Raw genomic sequence first — 16,103 nt, 5'->3', positions numbered from 1 at the left:
GAAAAACAACTGGCATGTCATTTCAGAAAAAGTCCTATTTTGCGTCAAAATATTTATATTAGGACAAGCTATATATAAATCTAATATACATCCTAAGTCACACTTTTGAGACATGAAACACGCAATTTGAATTTAAAACAATAGAAGCGAAGTTCCATGAGTTAAGTGTTTAGAGTAAAAGGTAGAATATGTATTCTACCATTATTATTTATATATATATAAACCATAATTATTATCCATTGTAAGCTATTTTGCCTTGAATTACAAAATAGATATTAAAAGTACCATGTTTCACTAGGGTATGTAATCATAAGGCGTTAGAAAAGCTCTTTCATGTTTTTGGTGGTAAAATGCTAATAATAGTACGACAATATACCGCAGTCAGTAATGTTAATTTAATAAACGGAGCTCTCTCTGAGTTATTCATATGCATATTACTCTTCTCCCATTCGTTTATCCTATTTATTCATTTTTTCCCATTCTTTCCCTTCCTCTTTGTCTCACATAAGAAAAATCTAAAATGATATTTCAGATTTTTCTTACTTTTGATAATACTTTAGCTATACTTTCGATTACATATATGCATTTTTCATGACCCTTCTTTAAAAAAAATGAGTGTACGTTATAAAAAATAAATCATTGTAATTATATGTAATTAATATGCCAATCTGTAATTCCAAACTCTAAGTGCAATTTGAATCACGAGGAACTTTTATTACATGAGAACATGCATTCGCCCTAAAAGTTTTGCCACACATATGCACTCAAAAATATATTTTGGGGGTCATAAACATAACTAATATGTGTTTCATGTGAAAAGAATGCAAAAAAAAAATATATATTATACTATTGTTTTGTCAAGATAAATCACAAAATTCTTCTATTCAAGTCCAAGCAAAACGATTTGAGAAATAACTCCAGAAGATGAGTTACGCAAATTAGTTGAATATAACGGTTAACGTAATAAAATATATTTCTATGGCTACATATTGGCCTAGTGTTGGGAAGAATGTATGCCTGAACTATATAGCACAGCAACTCCAAATATGCTCATGGGCGACCGTATTTTATTAAGAACGCAGTCAACTTACAAATCATATGCAGTTCAGCTGAAATATTACACAGTTAATTACAAACATTTAGATACAATAAGCAGAATTTATTCACAGCATTATAAGCACTTTTAATACTTTGCCAAAACGTTAAATACACAAAATTAAAAAATGTAGGATTCCAATAAACAATCTGCTAAATTAAGGATTTAAAATTATGCAAATAATAAAATAGAATTGATAACGTGGCAAAATCGAATTTTACACTACATATTGTTCCAGTGTTTGCGAAATGTATATAAATGAACATACATATAAATGAATACACATAATAAAGAAATATAGGAATCTGACAAACAATCCACTAGATTTTATTTTAAATTACAATAAAATATACGGAATCGATTTTTTAAAACTGTCATGTTTTGGACTCTGTAAATTTCAAATACATGCATTTGAAATTTACAGAATAAATGTTTTTCATTTGATTACTCCAAACGAAAAACTATCAGTAATTATTAAAAGGCTACGAATAGATTGTTCGTTAGTCAAGATTTAAACAAAATACGCAAATTGTACGTAAAAAACGATACAATTAGACTCTAAATTGGATTTTACTAATTAAAAATATAAAAGGCTGCTGGAAAGCAAACACATTAGGCGTACACTTGTTTTTATGATACTACTAATAATAAAATAATAATAATAATAAGACTGACCATTTACCTTGAGTGGATTCGATTCAATACTCAATTTATTTAAAAAAAAATACTATCACTCTCTCCTTTGTAAATTAAAGCTGAATCAAAATGTAAGGGAAGATGTCAAAGTGAAATGTATGAACATAAAATTAATTGCTTGATTTTACGGGACTATTTCTTCGATTTCTTTTTAGAATCATTACATAGCACAACAACACTTTGCTGCAAAACTTTTGCTGCTGTTTTAGGTCTCATATTCACAAAATTTGGCCATTCATCTGTAGCGAAAACCTCCACCGCATGAGCAGCTATAAAATCCTGCACCTTCTTGCACAATTTTTTATCGTCATGCATGTCTGCCAACAATAAAACTTTACACACATTTTTTACAGTAAGATTTGATTTTAAAAACGAAGCACATTTTGCCCTTAAAATATAAATACCGTATTTATCCGCCGCTTCATACAAAGAAAAAGCACATTCCTTCAGCGGTTGATCCAAGTCTGCGGTATACATATAATAAAGCATTGTTTTTAGAACTGCAGGTTCAATGTCTTGAATGTTAATTGTGTTGCTTTTGGTTTCAACCATTTCGTTTTCGAACATTCTGGAGAAAACCTGTGATCTTGCAGAGAGAACAACTTTGTGAACACAAAATATTTCGGAACCAGCCACAAATTGAACATCTGACAGCTTTCCCGTGTTATAAAGTGTGCGAAGATCATCACTGACATAATCGACACACTGATGATAAGTTTCGAAAGACTGGTTAGATTCAGAGCTGGACGATATTCTAAAAAAACTCCTTCTTGTAATCTCCGAAATCTCACCCACATCTGTAAAAGTGAAGTGACAGTCAAGAAGTAGATCGTCATCGAAGTCATCACACGCATCAGCACATTTCCATTCTACATCTGCATGAAACAGATGTTCACTCTGAATGTCGAAATATGAACTGCACAATATTCTACTTTTTACAAAAATAGGCTTCAGATTGTCACCATACACTTTACAAAGGAAAATATCGAAAGATGCACTTTCAGATGAACGTGATAGCAAGTGAAAACTTAATTTCCAGCCATGAAACTCCAGTAAATCTACTGAAAAAACATCACTGTGTATGGATGCATTATTGGACATCGTGATTAAGCTGGGAATTTTCCAAATAAAGTGCGTTTCTTCTGCATTGATGCGTGTCCGAGCTTTGAAATTCACAACAGGTAAGCACACATTACATCTGAGATTTGAGAGCTCATACTTTACAGCAGCTGCAAATACTTCGGAGATTAATTGAGAATTATTGCAGATTAGAAGCCCAGAATAAATGTAAATTATTATTGCTTCTAATACAGATGTTTCGACATCAAAAAACTCTTCGCCAACTTTCGTTTTATCTAGTTTTTCAACCAGTGCTGGCCATCGTATACTCAAAAGACATTTATGCACTTTGAAAGTTGTATCACTGGTACGTAAAGTTATATCTGTGAATAACTCATTTAAATGAAAACGCATAAAATCATACCGTAAGTGCTTTTGGTCATTATCATCACGCACTTGAAGAACACGTAAATCACAGTTTATAACAAGATTGTCTTTGTCGTTAAGATATCGTTTTCTTTCGAAAAAGCTACTACATCCCCACCCTTTTCCGGCTTCAAATGTATGCTTCTCTTTTTTTTGTTTTTGTATAGGGTTTTCATCTTTATCCATGGTGCAAAGTGAGTATTCTATTTCACATTTTTGAGGAAGATCATCACATCTCATAATCAGTACATCTATGTACTCTTTACTCTTTTCACCCCGAGGATATAAATCTAGGCACCACATCATTCCGGGCAAAGCACTCAACACGAAAGTCGGGCTTCGAAGACTGAATCCCGTTGAATGATGACACATGTTGAAATTTTCAATAATCCATGTCATTTCAAATTCCTTGTTCATTTTCGTTTTCTATTCAGATTAGGAACCAATACACACAGATGAAAGCTAAACGCTCCGCGCAATTATATTCAAAGAATGTTTAACTGCGCTTCGGATTATTTGATACCAGGTCTGTTGTCACAGAAAGTTATATTGCGCAACACGTAGGCAACACTGAATGTTAGTTATCTAGATACGGATATATTTTATGCTGGATTTCTATTGCATTTTGCGCAGTACTTTGCCGCTCTCCTGAATGAATTCCACAATGGGTCTGGTGGTGAAAAATGCCTGAGAGAGGTCTTGCAGCCAGATAACGTGCTACGAGATTGGGTTGCCTTGGCAATGCTCAAAAGCTTATCAAACTGGCAGCAGCCGAACATCTGATGCTGTTTATGATGCACTGCTTGATTTTAATGTTTCTTTTTTGATTAAAGTACTCAAAAAATTTTTCGAGGTCTAAGTGTAAATCAGATTTTAACTATGAAAACTTTCATCTCTTCATACTGAAACGTTTAACCTAATTAAGACCTTTTTTGATACTTTATTTAAAGCTTGTTTATTGCTAAATTGTATAACGGCAGCCAGATGTTATTACTCTTTTCACACTATTTGAAAAATTTTCGGACACTAATTTGTCCAAAAAATTAGCCAACATTTATTAAATCACCTTACGTAGAAAATATTATAAATATGCTTATTTTGAAACTTATTGTACATTTTATATTCATTGAAATACAATTATTTCTTCAATATTGAGCTCTATTGTTAAATATTTGACGGCGTCCCGTATATAATAAGTACTGCTATAAAATTTTAAACGGAATTTTATAAAATTTTAACGCTATAAAATTTTAAACGGTTTATTCAGATTAAGGGAAAAAGAAATGCAACTTAAACGAAGTTCATTTTAGAGCGTGTTTCGCATACTTGAGTCCACGCTGTTACCGCGACTTAATGGCGATTTGATTTTTGTGGCGTTCAGAGCTTCCAGCCATTAAGCTTTTTGCGCTGGCTTCTACGACCTAGAGCCTTTCTGCGCGTTTACTTTATCCTGTGAGCCGTTAGTCTAATCAAATTTTCTTTTAAATTAAACATGACTTATTTAAGTTAAGTCAGAAGTGCTGACTTATGTAAACCCAAATGGTGTCAACTGCCAATTCTTTGTGAACGAATAAAAAGGTTATTTACACCCTTCGTCTGCCTACTGTTATAAAGACCCGAGGATAATTCCTCTCAAATTACATTGGGATAGGAGCCCAGACCCAGGAGCCCGGATTAATTGAGCTTTGCTCAACGAGACGCAGACTAGGCCCAGTATAACAGCAGTAAATGGAATGGAAATATGTCGTCCGCGAATGCATCCTTTCCTTTACGCAAAAAGTTCTCATGTGCATTGTATTATCTAAAATCGTTCGAAATATTTAAAATTAAATCATAGTTCTGATGATAGCACAACCACCAGTGTGGCTTAGGGGAAAGAGACGTAACATATTATATTGCATCAATATTTAAGACTATTTTATTACTTAAATGCAATGTAGAAATAGCTGCCGAAAAAACATGAATCGAAGAATATGCACTTATTCTTTTAATAATTTTGCTTAGTTAGAAAGTGTTTAAATGTTTAATATTCTCTCAGTAACCCTATTGAAAAAAATATACGAGTATATATTGTAATAAAGAGGAATTTTGTTCCTTTCACTGATAAGCAAAGCTCCGTTGTGCTTAGGAACATAAAACAGAAATTATTATACGCATATACTGGCAAACGCTTTTATTAAGCGACTTTTCATGAAAAATAAATAATAAACATGTAGTGCGTGTTAGACAAGATCTGAACGAAACTACTTTATTTCGAGAAACACCTTCGCGTATCCTCCGTGGCGCAATCGGCTAGCGCGTTCGGCTTGGTGGTTCGAACCCACCCGGGGGCGATGTTTTGCTTTTACTCTTTCCTTTTAAAGAACCTACTGCAAAGGAAAACTGTGAACTGATTGGAACCGTGAAAAGTTTACATACATTTTTCATAAAGTTTAAAAGAAACACATATTTAAAAATACAAAAGTCATTAGAATAAAGGTAAGTTGCAAACTGATCTTGGTATGCACATTTCAGTTTAACGTCTGAAACAATTTCAAAATAAGCAAGTCTATTACTTAAAGAATTAATCCTTCAGAAACTAAAGATAGAAAATATAATATCCTATATTTAAAATGGTCTTTTTAAAAATGGCAGAATCAAATGAATTTAAAATTTTTAAACCTAACTACATCGGGAAAAAATATAAATACTTCCAAGTACTCAAAAGCGATAAAATATAAAACTTTTAGAGAAAAAGTCAAATTTATTCTCTTATCTATTTTTTCAGAAAATATAGCGAATTATTTCCACTTTTTATTTAAATGCATGATTTTATTTTAAAATATAAATAAAGTTAATAATTTGTATTTATTCATGATTTAATAAGTAATTAATAAATATAAATTCCATTTATGGGATAACATGTACGTTATCGGGTTTAGGGGTAACCTTAAATGTTCATCATTAAATTACTGTGGGAATGTAGATAAAATCTTCCTTTCTAGAAATAAACAGACTCATTTTTATTCTGTATTACTCTCCATGCTTCTTCCAAGTAAATCTTCTTTCTTCTTTGTGAAGCCTTTTCTTTTTTTCGAGAATCAGCCTGCAACAAAAACCTAAAAGATTAAAAAGCATGAAGTAATCTAGAGACTCAAAAGCAGTCTAGGGACATTTAATTATCTCAGCTTCTTAAAATATTTTCCAGCAGTTTTGAGTTGAATAATTGAAGAATATTTAATGAAATTTTATTAAGAATATTCGATTTCGATTACTTGTTAGCGAAAATAATATTGAGTTTTTAGGAGAAGTAGGGCAAGATTCCTTGATTTTTTTAAATCTTTCCTCTTCCTAAATTCAAGATAAATTTAATTTGAAATGAAGCTGCGCTGACAAATTTTTGTTAACAAATTTTTGTTTTTAATTAATAAAATATATATTTAAAAAAATCTAAAGGCTTTCAGATTTTACATCACGCCCAAAGGCGCGCGGTTTTTTTTTTTTTTTTTTTTTTTTTTTTCCTCCTTAAGTTTTGTGCATTATTTTTATTTAAGAAATGTCATGTTCTTCTCACTTAGCCATAAAATTCAGTTTAACAGCAATATCGCAAAATAATTCTAAAATGAGCATATCTTTCGAATATCCGATACACAGTCTGGCACGCTAGAGATAATTTTTTTTTTTTTTTTTTTTTTTTTTTTCGTACAGTGTTGTCATTCCTTGCTTTGAAATCGTTGAGCAAATTCCAAATTAGGGCTTCCAGATGCCCATATTCGCTGGAGAATTACGTTATTCAAAATTTGATGGATCTACGTACCGTTGTTTTATCACAATGGGAGAAACATACATACATTTATGTAGATGCTTCATTATTTAATTTCTTTAAATATAATACAGGACTGTAATAGTTGGTGGCAGCAGTTTGAAAAGTGAATCAACGCAGAAAGTGAATGGACGCAAAACGCCACAACGAAAGTAATAGCCCTTTTGGGCTAACGCCCCTTGGGTTAATAGTTTTTTAAAGTAAATTTAAGTAAAAATTTGTCAGCGCAGCTTCATTTCAAATTTTTATGTATCCTTACATCTTTTCAATTGCTACTTTCTTTTTTGTGCTCAGGGTAGCGAAACTATCCAATACGCTATAAATATTTTTACTCCATGCTATGAGTATTTTAACCAAAGAAATATATAAACTCTCCATTAACCGACGGAGAATTAACCGGGTTGGGGATTAATCGGGCTTATCTTGGGGGGGGGGGAAGAAGATTAAGTTTGTTTACTGTTTAGCGATGGAAAAATTGAGACAAAGATAAATTTTCTCCATTTTATATTTCTACGCGAAAAGAGTGGGATAACAGCAGTAATAGCAAATAAATATCACAATATTTAGATTTGGATGCGTTACAATACGTAATTGACCTGCACATAATCTGAAATAAATAAATTAACGATATTTATTTATATAAATAAATTTATATTATATAAATAAATATCGTTAATTTATTTATATATTTCAGATTCTAAAAAAAACTAAAAACAATCTTCTAAATAACAAAAATAAATTATATGCACGACTATTAATCCTGTTTCTCCTCACTGACTTTTGTTGAAATTTCAGCAGTAATTTAAGGAATAACAATGTTTATTTTGAAATGTATTCTTATTTTGAATGCTAATTAAATTTACAAAATTAAACGAACTTACCCTTCAAATTAAACTGCTTAAAATGCAGGTAAAATTTTTAATCTATTAATTGTTATATAGGCTGCTTAAAAATGTAGGTAAATTTGCATTAAACTGCTTAAAATACTGGTAAATTTGTTAATAGTATATCTGTTAATTTGTTATATATCCTTATTCTTGTGTTTTTACTTCCTTGTACGAAGTAAAAAGGAAGTATTGTAATCGCGAAAATATACATATATATAAAATATAAAAATTGTAGTAAGCTCGCCTAAAAGTTACCAAGAGCTGCTGCTCCAAAATGTTCAACACGTTTTAAAAACATTAATACATATGAAAATCAAACCATTAGACATGTAAAACATTAAAAAAAAAACAGAAACAGATAAAAAGTAAGCGGAAAATGGTAAATTAGCCCAATTCGACTTCCAAACTGGCTTTTCAAGGGAAATTTCATTTATTTGAACGTCGAATCAAGCTAACCCCATTACGCGTTTCGTCGAAACAGACAATTGAAACTTTTTCGCTAAAAATTTTTTTAAAAATTAGACAAAGTGTCTTGGAAATTTTAATAGTCTCAATTCTCTGTTACAATTTCCCGACGCGTCCGCACAGAATGACACATTAAGGTGTTAAAATATGTTAAACAATACCTAAACTTCCTAAATCTAGACTAAAAACAAAATTAAAATAAAAATAAAAACGAAAATAAATAGCGATGAGCTATTAGTCCTAAAAATACAAAAACATACGGGCTGGGCCTGCAAGCTTAAAGATTAACAATTTAATTTTTAAAATTATAGATTTTAGAAATCTGTAATGAAAACCTGTAATTAAAATAAAATAAAACAAAAATTAAGATGAGAACAAACTAAGTGGGTCTTGCTAAGACCAAGAAAAAGTTGTAACAAAAGAAACAAAAACTGACCTGTAGCGATGCAAAGCTGTCCCTCTTAAAACTTGTTGAAAAATGGCTGCAATTCTTTCTGTGTCTTTCATTCGGATGACGTATGCAGGGGGCATTTAGCCAAAACTATAAAAACTTGGCCATTAAAGCAAAAGTAAAAGGAAAAAACAGTCATTTGTTAAAAAAAGTCGTAATTCTTCAAGCTAGCGGGCGATCAAGCTACTATGAAAAACGAAAAAAGCCCGATTTGTTAATAAAAGCAGTAAAATTGGCCATTATAGAAATTTAAAACTATGTACACAATAGTATTTAAGATTAAAGTGCCAAAATTTTGGAGGAAAGAAAATGAATAAACAAGAATTATCTGTACATTTTTACAATAGATTCTCTGAATTAGTCATCAATCTTAAACCGTCCGTAGCTTTAGGCATAAAATATCATTATCTAATTCAAAAAATCTAAAAATAGGTAAGGCTAATGCCAGCTTTTGTAAGGGAATTTTTAATTATTTTATGAGGTATTAGATTACTTTTTAAAATAGTTACGAAGTATAGTATTTCTTCTTGTAAGTGTTCCGCAGTATTGCAAATTCTTTTTATTCTAAGTAGCTGTGAATAAATTGTGTTGAGTATGACTATTTTGGAAATATTTGAATTCCAGTTGGTTAATTTAAGTGTGAAAAAATTAAATTCTCTTCTTTTGTCGCAAACTTTAATAAAATGGTAATCTATAATATGTAAATCAAGGTAGACTACATTATGCTGTTCTGTATTGGTTTTATTTAGTTTTAAGCAAGCAGGGTAGATATTAGCTATTTCTATTTTGTTGTAGTTATTAAACGCAATGACATCATCAATATATCTATAGATGTGTTGGAAAAAGAGACGTTCTTCCGTACTGAGTGAACGTACATAGGTCAATTCTTTAGTAAACAGGAATAATTCACATACTGAAGTTGAAAAATTTCCGCCCATAGGGATACCCTGTACTTGTTTATAGATGTTATTGTCAAATTGAATAAAATTATTAAAGAGTACGCTGGTAAGGAATAGCTGCCATTTTTCGTTGCTGAGAATGGTAGAAATTTGTGGAAATAAATCTGGAAGAGCAAGTAAACTTCTTCGAGTGGTAGAGATGTATAAAGGTTTTCAAAGTCGTAGCATTGGATATGTTCTATTTTAAGTGAATTCATAGTTTTAAGAACTAGTTCATTACTAGAGATCATCCAGTTGCAATGCAAACCCTCAAAATCATAGTTATTGATTAGGTCACGTATCATACGAAGTTTTTGTGCAAAGAGATAATCTATTTCTTTGAGATAACTTTTTGTACTATTCGCTATGAACCTGAATTTAATTGGAGACTTATGAAATTTCGGTAAGGCATACAGATTTGCAAACCTGTTGTTATATTTCTGGGGTTGTATTTTTAGTCTTTTATGGAGTGCTTTAAATTTATTGAGAAGAATGTGAGCACTGGTAGTTATTTTTTGGTAAGTGCAGGTGTTATTTAACTCTTTATGCAGAAGGTTGTAGTAGAATTGTTGTCAAATAATACTAAAATTGTTGCTTGCTTTGTCAATCTTCGTGATGATAAAGTGATTTTGCAATTTTTGAATTAGATCCTCCAGGCGTTTTTTATTGTGTAAAGAGTTGAAACAAGGTGCCTTGATCAGCAAACGTTGAAATTCTTTAATAAGTGCAGCTTTCCATTCAAGAAAAGTTGTAGTGGGTAAATTGGATCTATTACTAGCTAAAATAATAAATTTATCAAGATCATTATGGAATTGTTTGAGGCAGACGTGTCTATTAATACCGAAAGTAGGACGAAATTTGGTGCCAAGTTGCAAAAGGTTACGTAATTCAATATCTTCAACAATATTAAGATCTCCTGTAACAATATGTTGGTGGAAAGGATCGGCATATTTTTTGTAGGCAGTCATTTGGCAGTTACATTTGCTATGATCTTTTATAACGTGGTGGTTGATAACTAGTTGACCTAAGGTTTTTTCAAATTTAAAACAGGGTTTAATTTGGAGTGGTTGGTCAGGAATATATATATATATATATCCACTCTGTTACTCGGCTCAGTGATCTCAGTTTCTTTATTTTTATACGTTTGTAAATTGTACATTTTTTGCTTTAAAAAGGATTGAATTATGTTGTTCTTATCTTTCGATTAAGGTTTTTATGCCTTTAGTAAATCTGTATGTAATATTTTTAGAATTATCAACAAATTTAAAGTTGTTTAAGTCCCGCTAAGCCTAATAATTTTTTCCATGGCGGCACATTGCTTGTTTACATTTGAAACAGCAGAATAGTAGATTTGTTGCCAATCTAGAGAAAGTATGCTTCGCAATAACAAAGATAACGCCTTCTTTTAATATTGCGAATTTAATCATGCTTAATCCATTCTGGAATTTATTCGAGGAAATAAAGTGTTTAAGATTTACGTCATAATTTTCAATACAGACATCTTGAGTTTTAATGTATTTTTGCTTTGTCGCGAAGTGAGAACTGAATTAATTGAATGAGAAATACTGAATCGTCTGTGAAAAACTGTCTTTTTTTGTTGTTGTTCTTTGTTGTTGTTGTTTTATACATCGTTTTATATTTATTATAGTATTTGAATAGAACATGTGACAACGATTAGATAATCTTAAGATGATATAAATTTTCTGCATTCTGAGTTAAAAAATGAATGAAATGTAACGCTGTTAAGTGAACCTAGGGCTAGATTGTCGCTATGGTAAACAAAAATAGTGAATTTTAAAGAGTGCATTTATTCTCTTGTGGTTTATGCACTCTCGACAAAGCATATTTAATTCAATCCAATAAGCTTAAATGAAATGCACGAAAAAATGGGTATAATTTAATATTCCGTACATGGAAGTCATGTGGTGCACACATCAGATTTTGTATTTTATCTGTTAGTTTATTATCCCAAAAGGACTTTTAGTCTCGAAACTTGGTTCTTACGTTCGAATCACTATAAATTATATATTTTTTTATTATTTATTTCGTATTTCGTAAAGCTTTAATGAATTTCTTATGAAGAAACTTAACGATTTGAAGGCGAGCAATGCAAACACTGTACGGAATAAAATATTTTTATCTCCAGCGAGCGAGAATGTCCATTGGAAATTCTTAAGATATGCTGTTTTTAAATATTTTGCAATTTTGCTATCGAATTTTATGAGCCGTAAGTGCGAAGAACGTGATATTTAATAAATAAAGTTAGCACACGAAACGCTGAAAATGCCAATGGCATTGGTTAAAGCTAATATAGCTGTATGCCAAAAGTGCGAAGTTCCAGCGTTAATAATAAAAAGGAAAAAAAAAAAAAAACATTGTAAGCCATCTTGTTAAGAAAGTTGTACTTTGATATGATAACCTGAGAAAAGTCGGGAAAAAATATTAAAATGTATCCCAACACTTAACACTGTTTCGGGAATTTTAAATATATGTCGCTGTGCTGCTAATAATTTTTTTTTTCTGATTTTGCTACTGAATTGTATATGGCATATGTGCTAAGAAACCGATGCTTAATAATAAAACTGAAATCCTAGGATGTGATATGGAGTCTTGTTTGGTTAGGTTAGGTTATTTAATTACGGTAAAGCCTCGAGGGCTATCTGCCTAAGGGGAGGGATGCCTCCGTGGAGGCCTTTCTAAGGGAAGCTGAGTCGTATACACGTTACGTATGGGGAAAACGACGAAAACACCCATGCAGCCAGCCCGTTCGCAGGATTCGAACCTCAGACCGAACTACCAGTGTTCAGCGACTTTTACCGCTCGACCGCTGGTGGGCACGAGTCTTATTTGGAACACTACGTTTTTAATTGCTCATATGGAGAGTGAAACTGCGCATACAAACCTCCCAATGCCAAAACAATCTGCTTTCCTGTGAAAATGGTTGTCAAAGAGTATATGACTAGAGGTGACGTTTAATATTAATGTTTATTTAAGTTCTTAGAAATACTGCCTACTTTTAGATGTGGTCACGATGAGAGGTTACATTGCACTTGTTATCGGACAAATTTTTTCAATAAGCTCACTTCTTTTATTAATGTTACAGATGTGATAATAACGCTATTGTTCTGCCTATTAACACTGAGTATCTAACATTGAATATATTGAGTAACTAACGACGATATTGAGTATCTACGTTTTGTTTTCAGAAATATTGCCTTTATTTAGAAGTAATCAAATTCATATGAATCATATTTATTAAATCTGCGTAATGTGGCACATTTTCCTGTACATATCATGATGTGGATCACTGCACTGAAATACACTTAAATGCCAGGACTCTTCCATATAGTGCGGGATGTCTGATCAGTAATATCTTCGGTCCACCAGCTGCCGAATGGTAAAGTCGCTGAACACTGGTAGTCTGACCTGTGTTCGATTCCAGGTAAATGGGCTCGCTGCATGGGCGTTTTTGTGATTTTCTACATGTATAATGTGGATACAAGCCAGTTTCTCTTACCATGTCATCCACAAAGACATCCCTTTCCTTAAGCAGAGAGCTCTAATGTGCCTTGCTATAATCAAATAAACCAAACCACTTTAGTTTTTCCTCTGTTGTAAATCTTCAGTAAAGCCCGAAAACCCTACAATGAGCACGTTTAATAATTGGCTGAATGAACACTTTTGACAGCATAAAAGACTGAATTATCTTAAGAAATTTATCAGTACTGTTTCCTTATTTATGTATTATGATGACGCTAGAAAACAAACTGACTGAAATGAAAAAAAAAAAAAAAAATATTTACTAGAAATTTTAGCTGATTCCCATTCAAAATACGCCATTAAATCTTTAAAACAACACTCGGGATGGAACAAATTAATATTTCCAAAAGTATAGAAAATTGCCAGATTAAGCGGATTTTTGATGGCGTTGCTGACTTATATTTTTTATTGAAATCTAAATGCTAATAACTGCGGGCACAGCCAAAGAAAATTTAAATATTTTTTCATACGATAACTGCATTAAAAGCTCTAGATCTAAGCAATCTATGCAGAAATGAATCGAAAGTACGTATCCTGACAGACGTAAACCATGTCGCCTTTCTTGAAAATGTACAGAACAGCAATTTTTATTCTTTGTATGAAGCAATCGTGAAAAATTTTGGGTATCATATTTGAATGAAAATATGTATTTTGAGCGCTATCGAATCCATTTGAACGATGTTTTTGAGTGATATCTGTATGTACGGACATAATAAAGGACTCTTTCTCCCAAAATGGATTTCAGAAGAGATTTTTTTCGTGACTTCTGTACCTGCAGATTTACATAATGCAAATTTAACTGACAGTTACATCTTTATCCTCGCTGCGATGCTCAAAAAAGCCTTCTTTCGAAATAAATTCTTCTTTTATCATCTTTCTTTAGTCGCCGTTATTCTTACAGTCATAATTCTAAGTCAAATTTACCGTCATAGAAATATAACTCACGATCAACACTCATGCAACAGGAACACGCGATGTCTTTGTCATATTATTTCGCTATATTATTTAAAGTTTGTTTCGTAGCTATCATTCTTTTTACTACGCCTAACTGCATGTGAAATAAATTCCTATTTCTGTATCCCACTATCTAATATCATTAGATGTTATTTCGATGTCTACCTGAACTAATACAATTAATTAACACTTTCGTATAATAAATACACATTTAAACGAACACTTTGCACCTACGCAAAAACTCCAAACATTACTTACAGTTACATCTACATAATTTTCAACTTCCGTCGTTCCCGATTTTAGCTAAATTGATATTTCTTATCGGTAATGCAGTGATGTCCACTTTCAGTCGTGTAAGTTGAGTCGAAAAGGAAGATGGTGAAATTTGCAGCCGAAAATCTCTCCCCGCTCCCAACGTTAGGAACTTCAAGAACTCCCACTTAAGGTTCCACTTCCTTTCATTTTTGATTTCGACTTGTTGTGAAATTCGTTTTTTTCTTCCAGATGTAATCAGCTTACTCAACCGATGGATCAAGAAGATATCAAAATATCCAAAGCTTATTATACGAAACGAGGGTAGTTTGCATGTATGAACAATTCTATATGCGGCAAACAATTTAAAGACTTCTGTGAGTGACGCAATTCAGTGTTTCGTAGGAATCGTAGGAGAATCGTGGAGTGAAATTTCTCGAAAAACCTTGAATGGTATCTGGAAGAAAAAATGTCCTTTCCTTTCACAAAGCAAACCGAAAATAACACCTCAAACTGACCAAATCACTGATATAATAGAAGAAGTCGTCATCAGTCTGCGGGGCAAATAAAATTTGAAAGTTGATAAGGATCCCAGCGTGTTATTGGGCTCATACAGCAGAGAAATGACGATCGATGAGCTTATAGAGGTGCGTGAGAATATCGATACCTCAGATACAGACTCAGAATATGAGATTGATAAGACTGACAGAAGTTCTAGGATCAACTGAAAAAGGTTTTTAGATTTTTAAGAATGTAAATTAAAAAGAGAAATGGATTTTTGCATACTTGCTGTTCTGTGAAAAGGTACTGCTTTTCCACTGCTTGCTATTAAGTAGAAGGTAGTCTCCAAATGTTAATCATTTCTTTTAAAAGGTAAGGAAAAAATACAGAAAAATAACGGTTTATATCCTTATTCATGAACACAAAGGTGGCTTATCACAATTCAGTCGGGTTACATCAAATGAAAGCGCAAGTGTTATGAGGCGTACGGTTAGGATATAATTGGCTCTAAATCGAGCTTTTGGGGAAAAAAAGGATATTTATGGGAAAGGGGTCTTCATTAGTTCAACTTTTTCTCAAGTTACTGAAGTAATTGTGTCAAAAACTGGCATATTTTTGCCAGTTTTTGTTAGACTCCTTCATTTTAAAAACTACCCAAATTTGCATTTGGAAAAAGCATGTTTTATGTATTTAATTTTTTCTGTGTTGTATATATCTGTGCAACATTCTGGCAAACATCAAATTTTAAAATACTAGAAAGATGTACTCTTTAACGAATTTTTCGTCTTGTGGATTTTATTCAAATGGCAACAGATGCGTTGGGTCTTTAGCTGTCCTTGAAGCCTTCAACAATATATAATATATATATGAACAACAGCCTCTAATTAATTTCCAGACTGGTTACTTGTCTAAGGTTCGATCTTTTGTCAATATATCTTTGGAATCAAACAATTTTTAAGACATCTTTAACATGTAGATATATTGTATTTGCAAATGAAAATTTTTTTTCGTCTTTTAATTTTTTTGTATTCTCTAA

General features: G+C 31.9%; 1 protein-coding gene across 1 annotated transcript in view; it reads right to left on the bottom strand.

The window, feature by feature from the left end:
* Positions 1-3,944, bottom strand: part of LOC118186917 (uncharacterized) — a 38,226-nt gene extending 34,282 nt beyond the window's left edge. The window contains exon 1 of the mRNA XM_085822978.1: positions 1,926-3,944. Within this exon, the coding sequence (XP_085679104.1) occupies positions 1,926-3,694 (1,769 nt within the window). The 5' untranslated portion in view covers positions 3,695-3,944. The remainder of the gene's footprint in view (positions 1-1,925) is intronic.
* Between the last annotated feature and the right edge of the window lie 12,159 nt (positions 3,945-16,103).

The sequence above is a fragment of the Stegodyphus dumicola genome, chromosome 8 (assembly GCF_044657685.1).
Source record: "Stegodyphus dumicola isolate Sdum_Otavi_A_Nest chromosome 8, ASM4465768v1".
Classification (NCBI taxonomy): domain Eukaryota; kingdom Metazoa; phylum Arthropoda; class Arachnida; order Araneae; family Eresidae; genus Stegodyphus; species Stegodyphus dumicola.
This window is presented reverse-complemented; position numbering and strand designations above follow the sequence as displayed.